This window comes from Vespa mandarinia, chromosome 8 (genome assembly GCF_050613455.1).
Source record: "Vespa mandarinia isolate Hongniang chromosome 8, ASM5061345v1, whole genome shotgun sequence".
Taxonomy (NCBI): Eukaryota; Metazoa; Arthropoda; class Insecta; order Hymenoptera; family Vespidae; genus Vespa; species Vespa mandarinia.
Genome location: NC_140817.1, coordinates 5027579 through 5044919, shown reverse-complemented (window position 1 = coordinate 5044919; position 17341 = coordinate 5027579). Strand labels below are relative to the sequence as shown.

The 17341-nt window shown below is 29.5% G+C and overlaps 3 protein-coding genes across 6 annotated transcripts; 2 read left to right on the top strand and 1 right to left on the bottom strand.

Moving 5' to 3' along the window:
- Positions 1–431: 431 nt before the first annotated feature.
- On the bottom strand, positions 432–4595 carry LOC118445824 (uncharacterized). Of its 4 annotated transcripts, none has more exons than XM_035875770.2 (7): positions 4100–4595; positions 2897–3525; positions 2663–2811; positions 2354–2561; positions 2054–2236; positions 1821–1947; positions 432–1731 (listed from the first exon to the last, which is right to left on the bottom strand). In XM_035875770.2, the coding sequence occupies exons 1-7, from the start codon at positions 4269–4271 to the stop codon at positions 806–808; spliced, it is 2394 nt and encodes a 797-aa protein (XP_035731663.1). In that variant the 5' UTR covers positions 4272–4595; the 3' UTR covers positions 432–805. The 4 variants fall into 4 exon arrangements, with proteins under 4 accessions (XP_035731663.1, XP_035731681.1, XP_035731691.1 ...); XM_035875788.2 differs by having other exon boundaries at positions 2897–3566; positions 4359–4595; XM_035875798.2 differs by having other exon boundaries at positions 4359–4595.
- A 762-nt stretch (positions 4596–5357) lies between these two features.
- pins (G-protein-signaling modulator pins) lies at positions 5358–9074 on the top strand. The gene is made up of 9 exons (XM_035875832.2): positions 5358–5516; positions 5683–5751; positions 6106–6471; positions 6583–6725; positions 6833–7072; positions 7158–7626; positions 7745–7950; positions 8062–8242; positions 8381–9074. Exons 2-9 carry the CDS (start codon positions 5707–5709, stop codon positions 8582–8584), a joined length of 1854 nt encoding a protein of 617 aa, XP_035731725.1. The 5' UTR covers positions 5358–5516; positions 5683–5706; the 3' UTR covers positions 8585–9074.
- Positions 9075–11829: 2755 nt separating this feature from the next.
- On the top strand, positions 11830–17341 carry LOC118445815 (androglobin). Its single transcript, XM_085658823.1, has 11 exons — positions 11830–11962; positions 12043–12143; positions 12208–12285; positions 12437–12626; positions 12702–12923; positions 13334–13459; positions 13687–13904; positions 14048–15589; positions 15662–16360; positions 16436–16615; positions 16677–17341. Exons 1-11 carry the CDS (start codon positions 11830–11832, stop codon positions 17307–17309), a joined length of 4122 nt encoding a protein of 1373 aa, XP_085514949.1. The 3' UTR covers positions 17310–17341.

Genomic DNA, 17341 nt, shown 5'->3' with positions numbered 1-17341 from the left:
CATCATTATTATTATTATACTGCCTCGTTATTTTTCTCCGTTGAAAGGTGATACGTTCGAAAATAAACAGATTCTCATCGATTCCCTTTCATTTATTTCTCATATTGAGAGAATCTTGCATACGGAAGGCAACGAGTGTTTGGACTACATTTACAACGACGACAACACAACACAACAAGAACCGTGTTATCGAGAAATCGGTGTTTCATCCTATCAGTAAGTAATTTATACTTCAATGAGTATGCATGTGTATTATATGTACAAAGTATATTCATCGGCAGGAGAAGTCACATCAATGATATCGATATTTTATTTGGCTTCTTCGCGTTAAACATTGTCAAATGTTTTTCTTTAACATACGAAAGTATTATGCCGATGAAAATAAATAAATTATTTTTTGTTCTTTTCTTTTTTCTCTCTCTCTCTCTCTCTCTCTCTCTCTCTCTCTCTCTCTCTCTTTTTTTTCTTCGAAAGTCAATTTCTCAACGTCGTACAAATTAAGAAATATATAAATACATAATAATATGACGTCGATATATAATATATAAATTACATATAATTTTTCATAATGATAAAAATTATTTAAGTGAAAATACGCGACGAAATAATGCGATGAAATATGTATGTATGTATGTATGTATGTATGTATGTATGTATGTATGTATGTGTGTGTGTATATATATATGTATGTGTATGTATGTGTATGTATGTATGTATGTATGTGTGTATGTATGTGTGTATGCATTTACGTATGTAATACATGAAGAAAGAAAGAAAAACATGAATAAGAGAAATATATTTTAAACTACTTTTCCGACGTTACTGTATGCGAAGATCGCGATTCTTCTTTATTGGCTGTATCTTGACTCTTATTCTCTTTCTCTTTAGATTCTTGAATATCACCGGTGGAATTGGTATTGTCGATAGTTTTCGACCATGAACAACTTCTCCTGTCCAATGACTTTGGCATGGACCACGTACTACTACGCGATCTTCTTTTAGGCGATATCGTACGAGATTTCGCTCTAGTGATCTTCACTCTGGATGGTGATCTTACGTTACGTCTACGTCTATTGTATCGATTTCTAGAAGCACTACTACGAGATCTAGAACGAGTTCTCGATCGAAACTTTTTCCTTGATCTTGATCGACGCGAACGTGATCTCGTTCTCGATGGCGATTTAGATCTCGATTTGGATCTTCTATTACGTTTCCTAGAATGTGATCTACTTTTGCTTCTGGTACGTTTTCGACTCCTAGATCGTCCTCTTGACTTTGTACGTGATTTTGATTTTGATCTCGTCGTTGACCTTGACTTTGTATGGGATTTCGAACGTGAACGTGAACGCGAACGCGATCTCGTTGTGGATCTTGATTTTGATCTCGATTTTGATCTAGTGACAGATCTTTTACGACTACGAGATCTAGAGCTTCTCTCGTAATCACTTTCGAAATCATGATAATCCTGACCAGCCAAATGTGCGAAATATTTGTAATATTGCTCGTTGTATAAATGAGGATTAAATGTACGTAAAGTATGTGCATTTCCACCACCACGCCATGGTAAAAATCCTCTGTTTCTACCACGTAAGAAACGTGAACTTCCTCTACCGTTGCCTCTTGTTAATGGAGGATACATCATTGGTAATGTCGCTTCGTAATACCAATGCTGAGGGAATCTTGGATAAATCGGTGGATATGGAAGTGTTGGAGCAGTTGGAACGACAGGACCTATAATATAAATGAACAATGAAATATAATGTATAAATAAAATAAATTAATGTAATAGATAATTACATTTCGATCAATATTAATATTACCTGTATTTGCCGGTGGATACGTGATGGCTTTTGTTAAAACGCTTTTTATTTTCTTTTTAGTACCCTCAACGTCTGTACCGTCTGTTTCACTACCAGAACCAGATTCTTTGTCCTTTTTGTGTTTTCTCTGTTTAAAATGATCAAATAGAATATTGAAATTTTATATATATATATATATATATATATATATCGTACATTATTTTATAAAGCGTAATAATGATCGAGAAAAATACCTTCTTCTTTTTTTCTTTCTTTATTTTCTTCTTCTTCAACTTTTTCATCTTTTTATTTTTCTTCTCATCTCCCGATTCAGATTTGGCGCCTGTTTCATTGATCTTCTCATTTTTTTTATCATCCTTTTTAATATCCGAATTCGAAATTTGATCTAATTTAATTTCATTTTTTTCTACTTTTATCTGTTTGATATTTATATAAAAAAAAAAAAAAAAAAAAAAAAAAAAAAAAAAAAAAAAAAAAAACCCCAATTAGATTCCTTATTATACTTAAAGTTCACACATTTATAAAAATTTCACCTTTATCCTATCAAATAATTCATCTAAAAGGCGAATACTTTCAAGCTGCCTTTGAGCCTTTATTAATTTTTGTTCTTCTCTAGCTATTTTCATAGAGACTTTATCCTCTTCTTGTTTACGAAATATCGTCAATGCTTTTCGTTTACGTTTTTCCTCTCGTTTTTGTCGTCTACTTGCTTTAGCCGCTAAGTCAGCTTCTTCCTTTTTTCTATAAAAATTCAAATATAAATAAAACGTATTAAAAGTTATATATATATATATATATATATATATATATATATATATAAGAAAGGATATATCTCAACTTACTTTTGCTCCTCTCTACGTTTCTCTTCTACTTCTTCCTTTCTACGTAATTTTTCTACAGCCAAATTATCCTGCGCTATAAGACGTTTCCTTTCAAATTCTCTATGCGCAACAGAACTATCGCTCATATGCTTTGTCTTATCAAAATCAACCTTGAATCAATCGATCAAAGAAAATTTATTATATTAATTAATTTGAACATTGATACAACGAGATATATACAATGTAATCTCAAACCTTTATCACGGCAGTAAGTGCATTTTGTCCTTCTTTTTTAAGTAATTTCATACCACGCAAAGCATCCATTGCTCTAACAAAATCCATATATTCAATATATTGTATATAAGCATCGAAGAAAATTCCATCTTCGTAGCTAAATTTATGTATATTTGTACCAAGACGCATCCTTGGCCTGTATCGATCAGAAGCAGGTACATCGACTCGCCTAAGAGGACCCCATTTCTTGAAAATTTTGTTGATAAGTGATTCATTAGGTATATTTCCTCCATCTTCTGTAAACCATTTCACCGGTAATCCTGAAATATGTATTGTATCTGGCCTTTCTCCAGGTTTTAATTCATTCATATGCTTCGCATCTCTAAAATATGAATCCCAACTATGTCTAGTAGGAAAATCATCCTTTGCTTCTGCTGCTCGAATTTTGAGCACATTGGGAAATCCAGCCAAATTCAATCGTTGAGAATCCAATCTGGCTAATACACGCTGGAGTCTGCATCTGTCTCGTAGATCTCCTTCCAGTCTGATAAATTCCAAAGTGCTTTTGGCTACTTTCAAAGATGCAAACTCGTCTGGTAGTATGAGTGTACGTATTTTCTCCATTACCTCCCATGTTGAAATAGTTTTTCCTGTTTATATCGCAGTTAACTTTCTATAAAAACCTGCTGTACTAAAAAGGCCACATATAATCATAGATTTGCATGAAAGTTCTGTTTATGAAGATTCCTTTTTTTTTTCTTTTTTTTTTTTCTTTTTTTTTTTTTTTCTTTTTTTTTTTATCGATGTAAATTAATGTAGATTGTGTATGAGAGGAGAATCATCGAAGCTGTGCATGGATAAATAAGTTATATGATGTTGATTAGTCGAGGAATGAAGAAGAAGAAAAAAACAAAAAGAACTCATGAATTAAATATAAATAAACTTGCAAATATAAGACAATTCTGTGGTTGTTGTATCTTAACAAATAAACATTATGCCTTTGATCATAAGATATGATTATAAAAATAGTACGTTGCATAAAATGTATTTATATATAAAAAGAAAAAAAAATCATTTTAAAATATTCCCATTAAGTCCAATGGTCAATCAACAAAATTGAAATAACTTACGTGGCTTAGAATTCAGAATAAAAATTTGAGATTTAAGATGCTAAAAGTATAAAAAAAAGAAAAAAGACAGTGCTGCTGACTTTGAACATTTTACCTGGTGTCTTCAGTTGGGGAAGATTAACAGACACATTTACTTTTGCAAGTGGTTTTAGATAAAGCGCACGTGGTGTGTATAGTGGTACAATATCGCTCACATCCCTACAGCTTCGAAATTGATTAACAACCTCACTACTGGAATTTTCACCTACCTTCTTATTGTCGCTCATTATCTATCTCAAAAATTCTTCCGTACGATAAAATGTGTGATAATATTACGAAAATGTTGAAATTAATATTTAATTTGTATAGCTTACGACAAGAAATGGCCAGTAGGGTGAAAAATATTCAGTAGAGAGGTTGCATTTCAGCTCGAAAGATCCGCAGTAAATCTTCAAGAGGAATTTCGTTTTCTATTCCACTTTACTACGAATTTTCTTTGGAACATAACACATAAATGCCAATTCATAACACCATTATAGAATTTATAAGATAGTGGGTAACACCTTGTGATAACACATTCTAACTCTATTCCACACTAGCTTCCCCGTCAATACTAGATCCAGTCACAAAAGATAGATACATATATATATATATCCTAATGCACATATTTCTATGTGACAATATATGAACATTCTTAACCTATATTAAAAGCTTTTCTGATTGGTAAATCGAATGACGAATCAACGACGAGTATTAATGAAAATATCGTCTTAATGTATTTTAGTCGTCAAATGAAAACTCATTTTCATACTTGTTACAATATACAATAAATTTTTCGTGAAAATATTAAAATGCGAAGAATAAAGAATAAAATATTTCTATATTGAAGGTTTTTAATGTTTTATTATAAATACGTGAGAGATATATTTTTTATAAACTTTTGCAAAAGTAGTGATTGAAAAAATAGGTTATTTTGAAATATTTCTATCTCTTTCTAATACGCTCAATAACATTGTATGTATGTGTGTGTTTCGTCTTTTTTTTTTTTTTTTTTTCCATTGACGCATATGTCGTATAGAATGATTAAACTAAGCGCCATTTGTTCAGATGTAGCGGCACTCAAACTCTCATTCTTCGTTGTAAATTATTTTCATTCGATGTTTTTTCTTTCTTCTTTTTTTTTCGAGAGTATAATATAAAATAATATAACATAATTTGTATAATTATATCGATAATTTGATTTATAATTTATTTGCTATATTAAAGTAATATTAAATAAGAAGATTTGTATGACATGACAAAATTGCGTAGTAACATTTACAATTGAAACGTTGCAAGCTTTTTTATTTGAGAATCACTGCTGTTAGACGCTCACTTCACTATAGATAAGTTTCTTTGAGTTGCATTCTGAAAGGGGAGAGGTTGTAGAACTTCCTATGTATACAAGTAATAAAAAGTGATGTAATTAAATTAATAGAAATGGATTGATAATTAAATCATCGGTATAACAATCATGATACATATTGAAAGTTGTGAGTTACGACAATAGTATTTATAAAAACGTGCCATACTATATATATGTATATATATGTGTGTGTGTGTATATATATATATATATATATACATATATAAGACCCACCTTATTTGTTGCCCGTTCAAAATAATAGGGAATAATTATTTACAAAAATATTATTTAAGAATATCAGACGGAATAGAGACGCGATGTCGCTCAGTGCTAGTGCCGAAAATTTATCATCGGAAGGACAAGTAAGTAAAATGTTTTTATTAAGAGGATTATTCATACTATGACTCATGTTTAATAAACTCCTTCAGTCTCATTTTTATAATTAAATTATCGTATATAAATTATTATAAAGGATCTTTCAGTTTTGTCGTACATAACCTCTTTAATTTTATTATAACATTGCATGTATTTATCATTTGAATTAAAGTTTATGAGAGATGATCAATCATGTCCATATTTAATCTAAATTAATCTAATTAATTTAATCTAATATCTTATACATTACTAGCATATAATCATATAAACGTTATATAGGTTATTAACTAGCGTTTAAGTTTATATAGATTAACGTTTAATTATTGATTATTATTTATTAGAACAATGAAAGGTGGAATATGTGCCTTGAGTTGGCACTCGAAGGAGAACGTCTCTGTAAGGCAGGAGACTGCAAATCAGGTGTTGCATTTTTTCAAGCTGCTATTCAAGCAGGAACGGATGACCTAAGAATATTGAGTGCAATTTATAGCCAGTTAGGCAATGCGTACTTTTATCTTGGAGATTATGTAAAGGCAATGCAATATCATAAATTGGACCTAACACTTGCAAGAAATATGGGAGATAAATTAGGAGAGGCAAAGTCAAGCGGTAATTTAGGAAATACATTAAAAGTCATGGGAAAATTTGATGAAGCTATGTTATGTTGTAAAAGACATTTAGAGATATCAAGAGAAATTGGCGATAAGGTAGGAACTAAAACATTATTTACAATGTAATTATGATGATTAAAGCATTAAGTAGAATATACAATTATTGTACATATATATATATATATATATGTATATATATGTATATAGCTTAGCGAAGGAAGAGCTTTATATAATTTGGGAAATGTATATCATGCAAAAGGAAAGCAAGCAGGAAGAGTAGGACAACATGATCCTGGAGAATTTTCTGAAGATATCAGACAGTGTTTGCAGGAAGCTGTACGATATTATGAGTAAGAATATTTCAAATAAATTAAAATTAAATTTAAAAAATCCTTGAAACCTATACATATATATATATATATACATATATATAAAAAAAAAAATGATGGACATACAGGGAAAATTTAGAACTTATGAGAGAATTGGAAGATTCTGCTGCACAAGGCAGAGCTTGTGGCAATCTAGGTAATACTTTCTATCTATTGGGAGATTTTCAGCAGGCTATATATTATCACAATGAACGATTAAAAATTGCTAAGGAATTTGGTGACAAAGCAGCAGAAAGAAGGGCAAACAGTAACTTAGGAAATTCTCACATTTTCCTTGGTGAATTTGAAAAGGCTGCTCAGCATTATAAGTACGTATTCCATTTACTAAAAATATTATTATATCAGTAATATTAGTATAATTTAAATTAAAACAATTGTCTATAATTTTTATAGGAGAACTTTGGTTCTTGCACAAGAGTTAGGTGATAGGGAAGTAGAAGCACAGGCTTGCTATTCCTTAGGTAATACGTATACGCTTCTTCGTGATTATCCAGCTGCTATAGAATATCATTTATGGCACCTTGGAATTGCTCAACAATTAAAGGATCGTGTAGGCGAAGGACGTGCATGTTGGTCATTAGGCAATGCTTATGCTGCTATGGGCAATCATGAAAAAGCACTTCATTATGCTAATTTACATTTGAGTATTTCGAAAGAATTAGAGGATCCAATGGGTCAGGCTACTGCACAAATGAATGTTGATGATCTACAAAAAATTTTGGGCTTAGGAAAAGGACAAGAACATAATAAAGAAAATCAAATGCATAAACTTACTATAAATGCAGCATCAAATTACAATAATTCTTCTCCTGGGAGATATAGACTTCGTCGTCAGAGCATGGATAATTTAGATCTCATTAAGGTTGAAATTATTAAATAAAAAATTAATTAAAAAATTTGAATACATTTATTATGACAGTGTTAATTTAACGTATATGAATGGGAAGGAAAACTTATGTAGAGTACCTTTTTTTTTTTAGCTTACGCCCGATGGAAAACAAAAGGAGCCAATAGAACCATTGCCAGATGTTGCCAGTAGTGCTACTGCACAATTAATGCAAAAAGAAGAAGATAATTTCTTTGATCTTTTATCTCGTTTTCAATCCGGTAGGATGGACGATCAACGTTGCGCTCTTCATGTAAATCGTAACGCAAAAGTTAGAAGTATTTCCCCTGAAAATGACAAGTATGAATAATTTCAATACACGTATTACGTCGTATTAAATATTCTTTTTTTACTTGTTATATATACACGTATATATATACATTTTCTTTGTTTCTTTTATTGCTCGTTCAGAGACGGAGAAGATTTGATGGAATTAATTGCTGGAATGCAAAGTAAAAGAATGGACGAACAACGTGTTACTTTACCCTTTTTGCCAGGTTTAAATACTAATGGAAACGATCAAGCTAAATCATCTGCTCAAGCACATGCTGATGCTGATGATTCGTTTATTGAAATGCTTGTAAGATGTCAGGTATGTTATATCAATTAAAATTTATTTGTGAACTCGTTTGATTTTTAAGATACAAATTGAAACTTTAACATTTGACTTTTGACAATTTGTTTAATCGATAAATATATATTTCTTCAATTAATTTTACAATAATATTAGGGTTCACGTTTAGAAGATCAACGTAGTCCATTACCAGCTGCTTCTTCGTTACAAGATGCAGAAGAAGAGAGAAATCCAAGATCTAATGGAAATACTCACTCTGGTTCTACAGTACCAGAAGAAGATTTATTTGCTTTGATCCAAAGACTTCAAGCTGGACGCATGGAAGATCAACGCGCATCCGGACCTGGAAAAATATGTTAAAAGCATACGGAAATTTTGTAATAATAGGAATTGACGATTTTAAGGAGTAATGCCGAGTTATGACACTATAATCTCACCTAACTTCATTCAAAGTTTTTGCTATACAAGAGAAATTAGATCTCTAATATATATGGAGGTTTATTTTGATTTATATATTATATTCAATATTTTTTTAGTCCTTTCTTTTCTTTTTTTTTTCTCTCTCTCCATACAAATTGTTTCTCAGATCTTGTTTGATTTGAAAATGACGAGATTTAATACACCGTCCATTGATATCAGGCCCTTTATTCATCGTATCAATTTTATCATATATAAATATGCAATAATTTTACTTACATTTATATACATATTATGTTTTATCATTCCTATACGCCAGAGAGCTTAGCATATATGGTGCCAAATTTAATACAACAACAAATTTGAATTATTTCTAGGAATAATTTGGAGTTGTTTACATAATATCAAATGCATATATATATATATATATATATATATATATATATATATATATATATATATCTTGCATATTCTTAAATCTAGCAATCTAACACAATTAATTATATTAGAAACTAGGAATCATGTGTTAAGGTATTGCTTTTAAAAAATGCCTAAAATTTCTCAAGCACTGCCAATACTGGAGCACAGATGATTAGTTGAGCAAACAATACATTTAGAAAACTGTATCTATGCCAAAGGATGTTGAATCTTTTGAGTACGAGATAGATATACTTAAAGTATTTAAATAATATACACAAATAGAGTCTTGAATAGTTGGACTCGTGAATTCTTTTTTTTACACGTTCACTTCGAACTCGAATGCTTAAGAATATTTTATTTCTTTAAAAGAAATAATTCGTAATTTTATTCGAATTATAAGAAATATCGTTAATAAAATTTGTGCCAAAATAATGTGAAAAAAGTAAGATAAAGTAAATGGAATAACAATTAAGGCACCATCATTAAAATAAGCTCATAAAAGATTTGTCGATACATTGCAAAACAAAACAAAACAAAACAAAAATCATTTGTTTTCAAATTTATCGAAATGAATTGGATTTTTCTAATTGACCAGAATTGATAAAATATTGAAAATCATTGTACATTTCGACCTAATGCATTTTTCAAATTATTTTGCCTTGCTGCTATAGAGCAAGCTGGTTCTTGCTATTAAAGTATAATAGAAATGCATTTTTTGGTAAAAAAAAAAAAGAAGAAAAAAAAAAAGGGAAATTAATTTTACACACAGACACGTATGAATAAAAAGACTACATCAGGAATTCCAAATAGGACAAAGTCCTGATCAAGGAAGATAATTAATATTTTTTTATCAAGCTTACATTACGTTTGACTGCATGATTTACATGGATATACATATTAGATAATAATTCATTAAAGAGATCTATCGTTTTATGGCCCTAATCGATTGTCTAACGCTTGAAATTTTCATACGGTTCAAGCGTTTTATAAGATAACTTAAGTGTTATAATGTTTGATCGCGCTTAAATGTATATCTAAACGTGTTGTAGAACATAACAAAATCCTGTTATTCAGACATTATACATTTTTCTCCATATAATTATTAAAACGCTTTTACTGCTACAGTATGTAGTCCTCTGTTGTTACAAAGATGCTATTAATCGAACAAAGATTATTCCGAATATGTCAAATTGAATGTATCGTGTATTGTGTATCGTTTAAAGATACACACACATACACATATATATATATATATATATATATTTTGGTAAAACTCTGTTTAGAATAATTCTATAAGATTGAAATAATCTAATAATTATTATTTTCATAGTTAAATAATCGTATACATTTACAAGTTAAAATTTATGCGAGAGAAAGAGAGACAAAGTAACAAATACATTTCATATAGAAAAGTTTTACTCTAATTTGAGCAATGAATTGCTTAGAATGTTTATTATGAATTAACTGTTACTATATATCTATATACACATGTATAGCTTTAAGACTTTAAAGAACTCTTTATATACAAATGGCAAGATAGATCGTAATTTAAAACATATATTTCGCATATATGTAAACTTAATTTGATATAATGGTGATTCAATGACAGGGAAACATTGCTACTTAATGATAGCTATTATATAGTAGTTTTCGTTAAGAAGATGATCATTTGATCATTATTATCCCTATTTAGTTCAGTTAACAATAATTAACAATCATTAAGCTAGTAGAATAAGCGAATAATATTGATATAATAATAATAATAATAATAATAATAATAATAATAATAATAATAATAATAATAATAATAATAATAATAATAATAATAATAGTAATAATAATAGTAATAATAATAATATTAATATTAATATTAATATAATAATAATTATTTTTTGTAAAATTTTTTATTACTCTTGTAATAATTCTTATTATTTTGCTAATCAATTTTTATTCTTATTATCGCAAATGAAATTGCGATAATAAATATTAGGTACTAACAATTCTACGATTACGTTAATGTAGAATTTTTTTTATAGATTTTCTTTAATAACAAAATTCAAATTTCTTATTCTACAGTGTAGATATATACATACATTCCACTGTCTTACAAATATAGACGTGTATAACAAATTGAATGAATAATAAAGATATACATTTTTCAAATGCGAAGTTATATATATATATATATATATATATATATATGTATATGTATATGTATATATGTTTGTTTAAATATAGATTAAGTTTTTTAAATTGAGATACTGGAAATATTTCAAAAACGACACATTTTTAAGAAGATAATTTGAAACTAATATTGTTAGATTTTTTAAAAGAATATCATAAACAATATTTTTGATTTGATGAATGTTTTCGAACAAATTTTATAATTTTTTTTTTTTTTTTTTTATATGGAAATCTAAAATTCTTGAATTATCTTATTTTACTAACCCCTCCCCTTTACCTCAGAAAAAACGAATAACTTCTGTTTGAACAATTTTTTATCTCATTTGTATTTCGATAAAAAAAATTTGGAAATGAAAGAATTAAATGAGAATCGCATAGTATCGAATAAAATCGAACAGGATCGAATATCAAATCAAATTACTTTTATTTCAAATCTTTTTTTATTTCCAAAAATGCGTTGTTCTCGGAATATTTAAGTGTCTTTAATTACGAAAAATAATTACATTGCATGATTATTATAATATATATATATATATATATATATATATATATATATATATATATGTATAGTTAATTAAACACAAATGGACATTTCAGTTAGATCCAAAAAGTTAACAGATACGGATTTTAAGGATTATTTGAAGGAAAATAATATTATACCTTGGAAAGAATGGAAAGATACGGAATTAAATAATGAAAAATGGTCTTTACCACAAAGTAATTATTATAATATATTATTAACTATATTAGGGTGTAAAATAAAATGTCATAATTAATTTATATTATTAATAATTTAGATGGCGACGACGGATTATTTTTCGATACAGAATCAACACCGATGCCATTATCTTTAGAACCATATGAATGGATTCGTTCGAATTATTTAAAGGATTTAACAGTATATTAAATTATTGAATATTCATTAATATATTTGAATTTAAAACGAGTACGTTTAATTTTAGGAACCATTAACTGTCTTTAAAATTACTAAAGAATATCCTGATTTAATAAAAAGGAATAAACATTTGTTGCACAGTGAAGTACGTTGAAATTTATCAGCTTTTTATAAACAAAAAAAAAACAAAAAAAAAAAGAAAAGAAAAAAAAATGGGACAAGAAAAATATTTATAAGAATTTAAAACGTTAAGATTTTTACAATCGAGTTCAATGACATATACGAATATAATTTAGTTCATCAGATGGTTTATTTCGAGCTTAATAAATCTACAATATTGCGGGCAAAATGGTTTAGAAGTGAGCGGAGAAACGGATAATTTTATTTGGAATGGACGAGAAGAAAAATGGCAGGGTTGGATGCACATTTATTCGAATAATAAAGCTGGTCATGGTGCGTCTCATCGTCCAATTATTAATCCAAATGGTAAATGCAAATTGCAAATATTTTATCTATCGAATATATTATTTATAAATTATAATAGATATAATATTTAATTAGGAAAATATATCGTACGTCTTTATTTTCTTGGATGCTGGCGTCGAATATTGATAGATGATTTCATACCCGTCGATAAAGATGGTAATCCTCTTTTACCGACTACAGATAATAATTTTGAATTATGGCCTTTACTTTTGGCAAAAGCTTTATTGAAAATTGCATCGTTAACGTGGACACAAGAAAGAGAAATTGTGGATTTTAATCCGGTTTCTTGTCTCACTGGTACGTAAGAAAAAAAGAGAAATATTTGATTTGTTATTAATATTTTTAAATAAATAATATAAAAAATAATAAAAAGAACGAATCAAGGTTCTCGAATTTATTTTTTTCTAAATCGTAATTGTTTATATTAAATTATCATATAATTATATTTGATTAATATCCTTCAATAAAATTAAAATCCATGTTACATAATCGTATACAAATAATTTTATTTTATTAATAACAATTGTTCGTTTGTCTCCATTTAATCTTTAGCTTAATAAAAAATATTCATCTTTTTTTTTTTTTTCTACAAAAGAAAAAGTACAACAAAAAATTATAGAACACACACACACACACATATGTATATACATATATGTTTATATATAAATGTACGTTTTTTGTCTACTCATTCCATTTGGTTTTGACAGGATGGATCTGTTTGTCTTTGAACGTCGTTCATCTTTCCCCTCGAGACAAGTGGGAGTTCTTAGTGAAATATGCGGAACACTTCGAATGGAAGCAGGAAGGAACTAACTCGGAGAACGTAACGCTTGGTTGGTTTTCTTTTCGTCATCATTAAACGAATTTTATAGGATAAACAAATGATCGTCTCGAAGCATGGTATTTCGATTGATAGATCTTATTGAAAAAAAAAAGAAAAGAAAAGAAAGAATAATAAAAATAAAACTTGAAAAATGATCAAACGCGATTATTCACCCTTTAAAGACTTATATCTATATTTTTTTTTTTCTTTTTTTTTTTTTTTTTTTTTTTTGTCTAGATGAAGAAGAGCAAAAAAAATCGAGCAAAAAAGGGAAAAGAATTCGAAGAGGCGTTAAAGGGTTGCAACTTCCTGATAAACCTCGACCTATCACGCTGTTTCTCGATTTGGAAGATATGAAAGAGGTCAAGCCCGAGACAGTGCCCGGTTTGTCGCCTTGCTGGAGCCATTTGGTTCATGTCGTTCAATCGCGTGATCTTCCATTGGATCCTAAAGACGTAAATTATTTCTCTACGATATACTTTTTACTTCAATAGAGAAAAAAAAAGAGAGAGAGAGAGAGAGAGAGAGGGAGGGAGGGAGGGAGGGAGAAGGAGAAACAGAACTCTTAGAAATGTATCGATGTTTTTCTATTACATAGATAAAAGAACCATTACCAAGATGGAAAAAATATCGATGGATAAATTGGGCGATCGATCGAGGTTTGCTCGATCCATTTGAATATTTTGTTCCTATACGTTGTTTAAAAATTGTCAGTTCATTGAGAGAATCCAAGGAAGGAATTTTTCCAAGGAAAAATCAACGTTTCTTCGTTAATGAATTTTTAAAGGAAACAAAAAATCAGGAAGTAATGTCTCCTGAAAAAAATGCAAAGGAAGATAAGATCGATGACAATAGTTTTTGGTGTGATTTCAATAAAATGGCATCTTATGTTAAAGTCATTCAACTCTTTTATAAGCCTGAATATTTTGGTTATAATTTAAGAATGTCAGATTCCTTTTTACTGGATGATCAAAAGAACATAAAATTGCCATCGAAGAAACAAAAAAAAGATACCAAGAAAGGTAGTAAAAAGAGTCCACCGTCCGACGTGGTTCATGATGATTCGATAGAATTTATGAATACTTATGCCTGGCCTAGAACCATGAAATCATCGAGAAACGAGCCGTTATATCTCTTTTGCGATTCAATCGAGGAGAAGTTCTTGTTAATAAATTTTAGTACCATGGAAGAACGATTATCTTCGAATCTTGTCTCGAACGAAGAAGAGACTTGTGATTCGATATCGATAAGATTATTATCTGAAGATGGGAGTAATCTCGTTGTAGAAAGACACAGTTGGTTCTTTAGGGAGACCGAATCAAGAGCACTTATATCCATTTCAACATCTGGCACTAAGTCGAGTGTACTGGAATTAGAACCAGGAAGACATCTTTTGCGTATTTATTGCCGTTCGGAGTCACGTTGTTTCGTATCGATTTTATCTGACACAATTTTTTACGTTGGCGATCGACTTAGAATACATACATTAATGAGGACGGAATCAGTGAGAATCGATGTCTTAGTTAAAAACATTAGCAATTCCATAGCTAAAGCATTTTTGAGTTTCGGTAGTAAAGATTATTTCTCGAGTTTGAAGACATTTTATCAAAGTTATATGCCAGATTTAACAAACGTTTCGAACAAAAAAGATAGAGCTTTTTTCAAGAAAATACACGAGTATTTCATAGAAGAGTTATTGGATTCGATCAAAAAGATATTCCCATTGGAAAAGCATCCTGAAATTTTATTCTCTTTGAGAATCTTTTTTCTAAATCCTACAATCGATTTCGAACATAGAAGAACTTCGTCGATTTTGTATGGTATTCAAGAAACGTCATCGTTTATAGAAAATGATTCAAACGAATCGATTGGCGAAATGATATCAATAAATTATAATCAAGCAGCTACCATCATTCAAGCATTCTTTAAGATGGTGATCGTTAAGCGTTATAAAGAGCGACACAATTCCAATCACAAGGATCACTCAAAGATCTTAACGAGTCTCTTGATGATCGTTGAACTTTTCGATCATTCTAATAACGAGTCATTAGCGTCAACTTTGTTGAGAAAGGTCATTCAAAAAAATAACAAATTTAACGAAGCTTATCCTTGTTCCAAGGACTTTCAATACGTATTACAAGTAATTTTAATGGATGTACATAGAAAAAAAAAAAAAAAACATACGTTTTTATTATATCATACTTTGTTCCAGATCCAAGAATGCAAAGGCACTTTGTTAAACGTTAAACCAGATCAATGGATTCCAATAACGAGACTAATTGTGAATGCTCAAGAAAACGAAACGATCTTTGGCACGATACAACTTTTTACAAACTTACCAAGTTACAATTTGAGATTATTCAATAACGAAACCGGTCGAGAAATATGGAGACTCATTAACAACGTTGCTCCATCTAATTATCCGCATACGACAGTCGGTTACACGCTCTTCGCTTATGGCTGGTGCGATAATCAAAGATCAGAAGACACGGAATGGATACTTCATTTTGTTACAATTAAGGGAAAACCAATGTTTTATCAATTAGCTGACAAGGAACCCATTTCTTTGGACACGAAAATACCCGTTTTAATCGTTGAAGAAACATTTAACACTTATATACCTAATTCGATGAATTTAATTTCCAAATGGATCGTCAATATCATTCGTGACAGTTTATTGTCGTTTAAATTGACGATCTCTTACAAATTGGCCCAAATGAAATTAAGAATCATCGATGATAAAGATAATGTTTTATTAGAAATCGAGGGTGGATTTGTTCTATGTGTCCCAGTTATATATTTGAGATTAGAACAAGAAAACGTAAATATAGAAAATTCACGTACTACTTATTACATCGAGGCATTCGTCCTTGATGATAGTTGGCCATTAACTGATGCTGAATGGTCAGTGGTAAGTATGTATAGAAATCAATTATTAATAATGTAGAACTATATAAAAAGATTGTATAATTAATATATTTTCAAGGTATTAGAGGCAAAGACAAAGAAAAGAAATGTTCCAGTTCGAACAAAATCTTCGAGTATTAAAATACAAAAATCCGATATGATAAGAATGAAACGTAATTCAAAGCAGCAGATCGATCAACACTTGGATTCGCCTTTTTGGAAATTTCAAACCATCATCGATGTTAATAGTGGCATAGAGGTGATTTTATTATAAGAGATATTTTTTTCGAATCGTTAAAATTCATCTTTATATTAAATAGATTATTCAAGATAGAAGAAGAGAACAGGAAATAATATCCTTGAAAGAATCATGGTCGAAGGATAATCCTGAACGACTTCAACGTGGTAAAGAACTCAGAGAAACTTTTTTGGACACTTACAGTTTACATTCTATTTCTTTAAATAACATAGAGAAAGAAATATCTACTGAAATGAACAAACGTATGGGAAGACGAAAAATTCGAGAATCGAATATTTGTGATCGATCGTCGTTAACAGAGAAAATTGTTATTAGGTTTTTGAAATATCCACGATCTCGTAGCTTCGATTTACCGATATTAGATTTGAGTAAGTACGAAAAGTCGGAAGAAAAACTGGAAATATCTCGAATTAGAACTAATTCGGAAAGAGAAATTTTAAATGAACAATTATATGCCGATATTTCCAATTTCTTTCTGGATTATGATAATTTTCTTCAGCGATTGGAAAATTGGTCGTTTGAGCAAGTGAGAAAATATAAAAAATTGTGGAACTCTCACGAAGAGAATTTCTCTCAACGGAAAGTTCAGCTTGAGGAAGCTTATGAGATACGTCAGGCTTATATATCTAGCATTAAATCTATCGACACGCCTAAAAAAGGAAAGAAAGGAGGGAAGAAAAGCGCAAGAACATAAAAAAGAGCAACAACAACGACAACAACAACAAC

What these genes read in the sequence shown, in the direction of transcription:
- LOC118445815 (XM_085658823.1), top strand. Translation starts at nt 11,830, where the DNA reads ATGGACATTTCAGTTAGATCCAAAAAGTTAACAGATACGGATTTTAAG. An exon ending in AAAATGGTCTTTACCACAAA is followed by an intron (nt 11,963 to 12,042) that starts GTAATTATTATA and finishes TTAATAATTTAG; the next exon opens with ATGGCGACGACGGATTATTT. An exon ending in AACATTTGTTGCACAGTGAA is followed by an intron (nt 12,286 to 12,436) that starts GTACGTTGAAAT and finishes AATATAATTTAG; the next exon opens with TTCATCAGATGGTTTATTTC.
- pins (XM_035875832.2), top strand. Translation starts at nt 5,707, where the DNA reads ATGTCGCTCAGTGCTAGTGCCGAAAATTTATCATCGGAAGGACAA. An exon ending in ATAATTTAGATCTCATTAAG is followed by an intron (nt 7,627 to 7,744) that starts GTTGAAATTATT and finishes TTTTTTTTTTAG; the next exon opens with CTTACGCCCGATGGAAAACA. An exon ending in ATTTCCCCTGAAAATGACAA is followed by an intron (nt 7,951 to 8,061) that starts GTATGAATAATT and finishes TTGCTCGTTCAG; the next exon opens with AGACGGAGAAGATTTGATGG.
- LOC118445824 (XM_035875770.2), bottom strand. Translation starts at nt 4,271, where the DNA reads ATGAGCGACAATAAGAAGGTAGGTGAAAATTCCAGTAGTGAGGTTGTT. An exon ending in TCCCCAACTGAAGACACCAG is followed by an intron (nt 3,526 to 4,099) that starts GTAAAATGTTCA and finishes CGATATAAACAG; the next exon opens with GAAAAACTATTTCAACATGG. An exon ending in AAACGTAGAGAGGAGCAAAA is followed by an intron (nt 2,562 to 2,662) that starts GTAAGTTGAGAT and finishes GAATTTTTATAG; the next exon opens with AAAAAAGGAAGAAGCTGACT.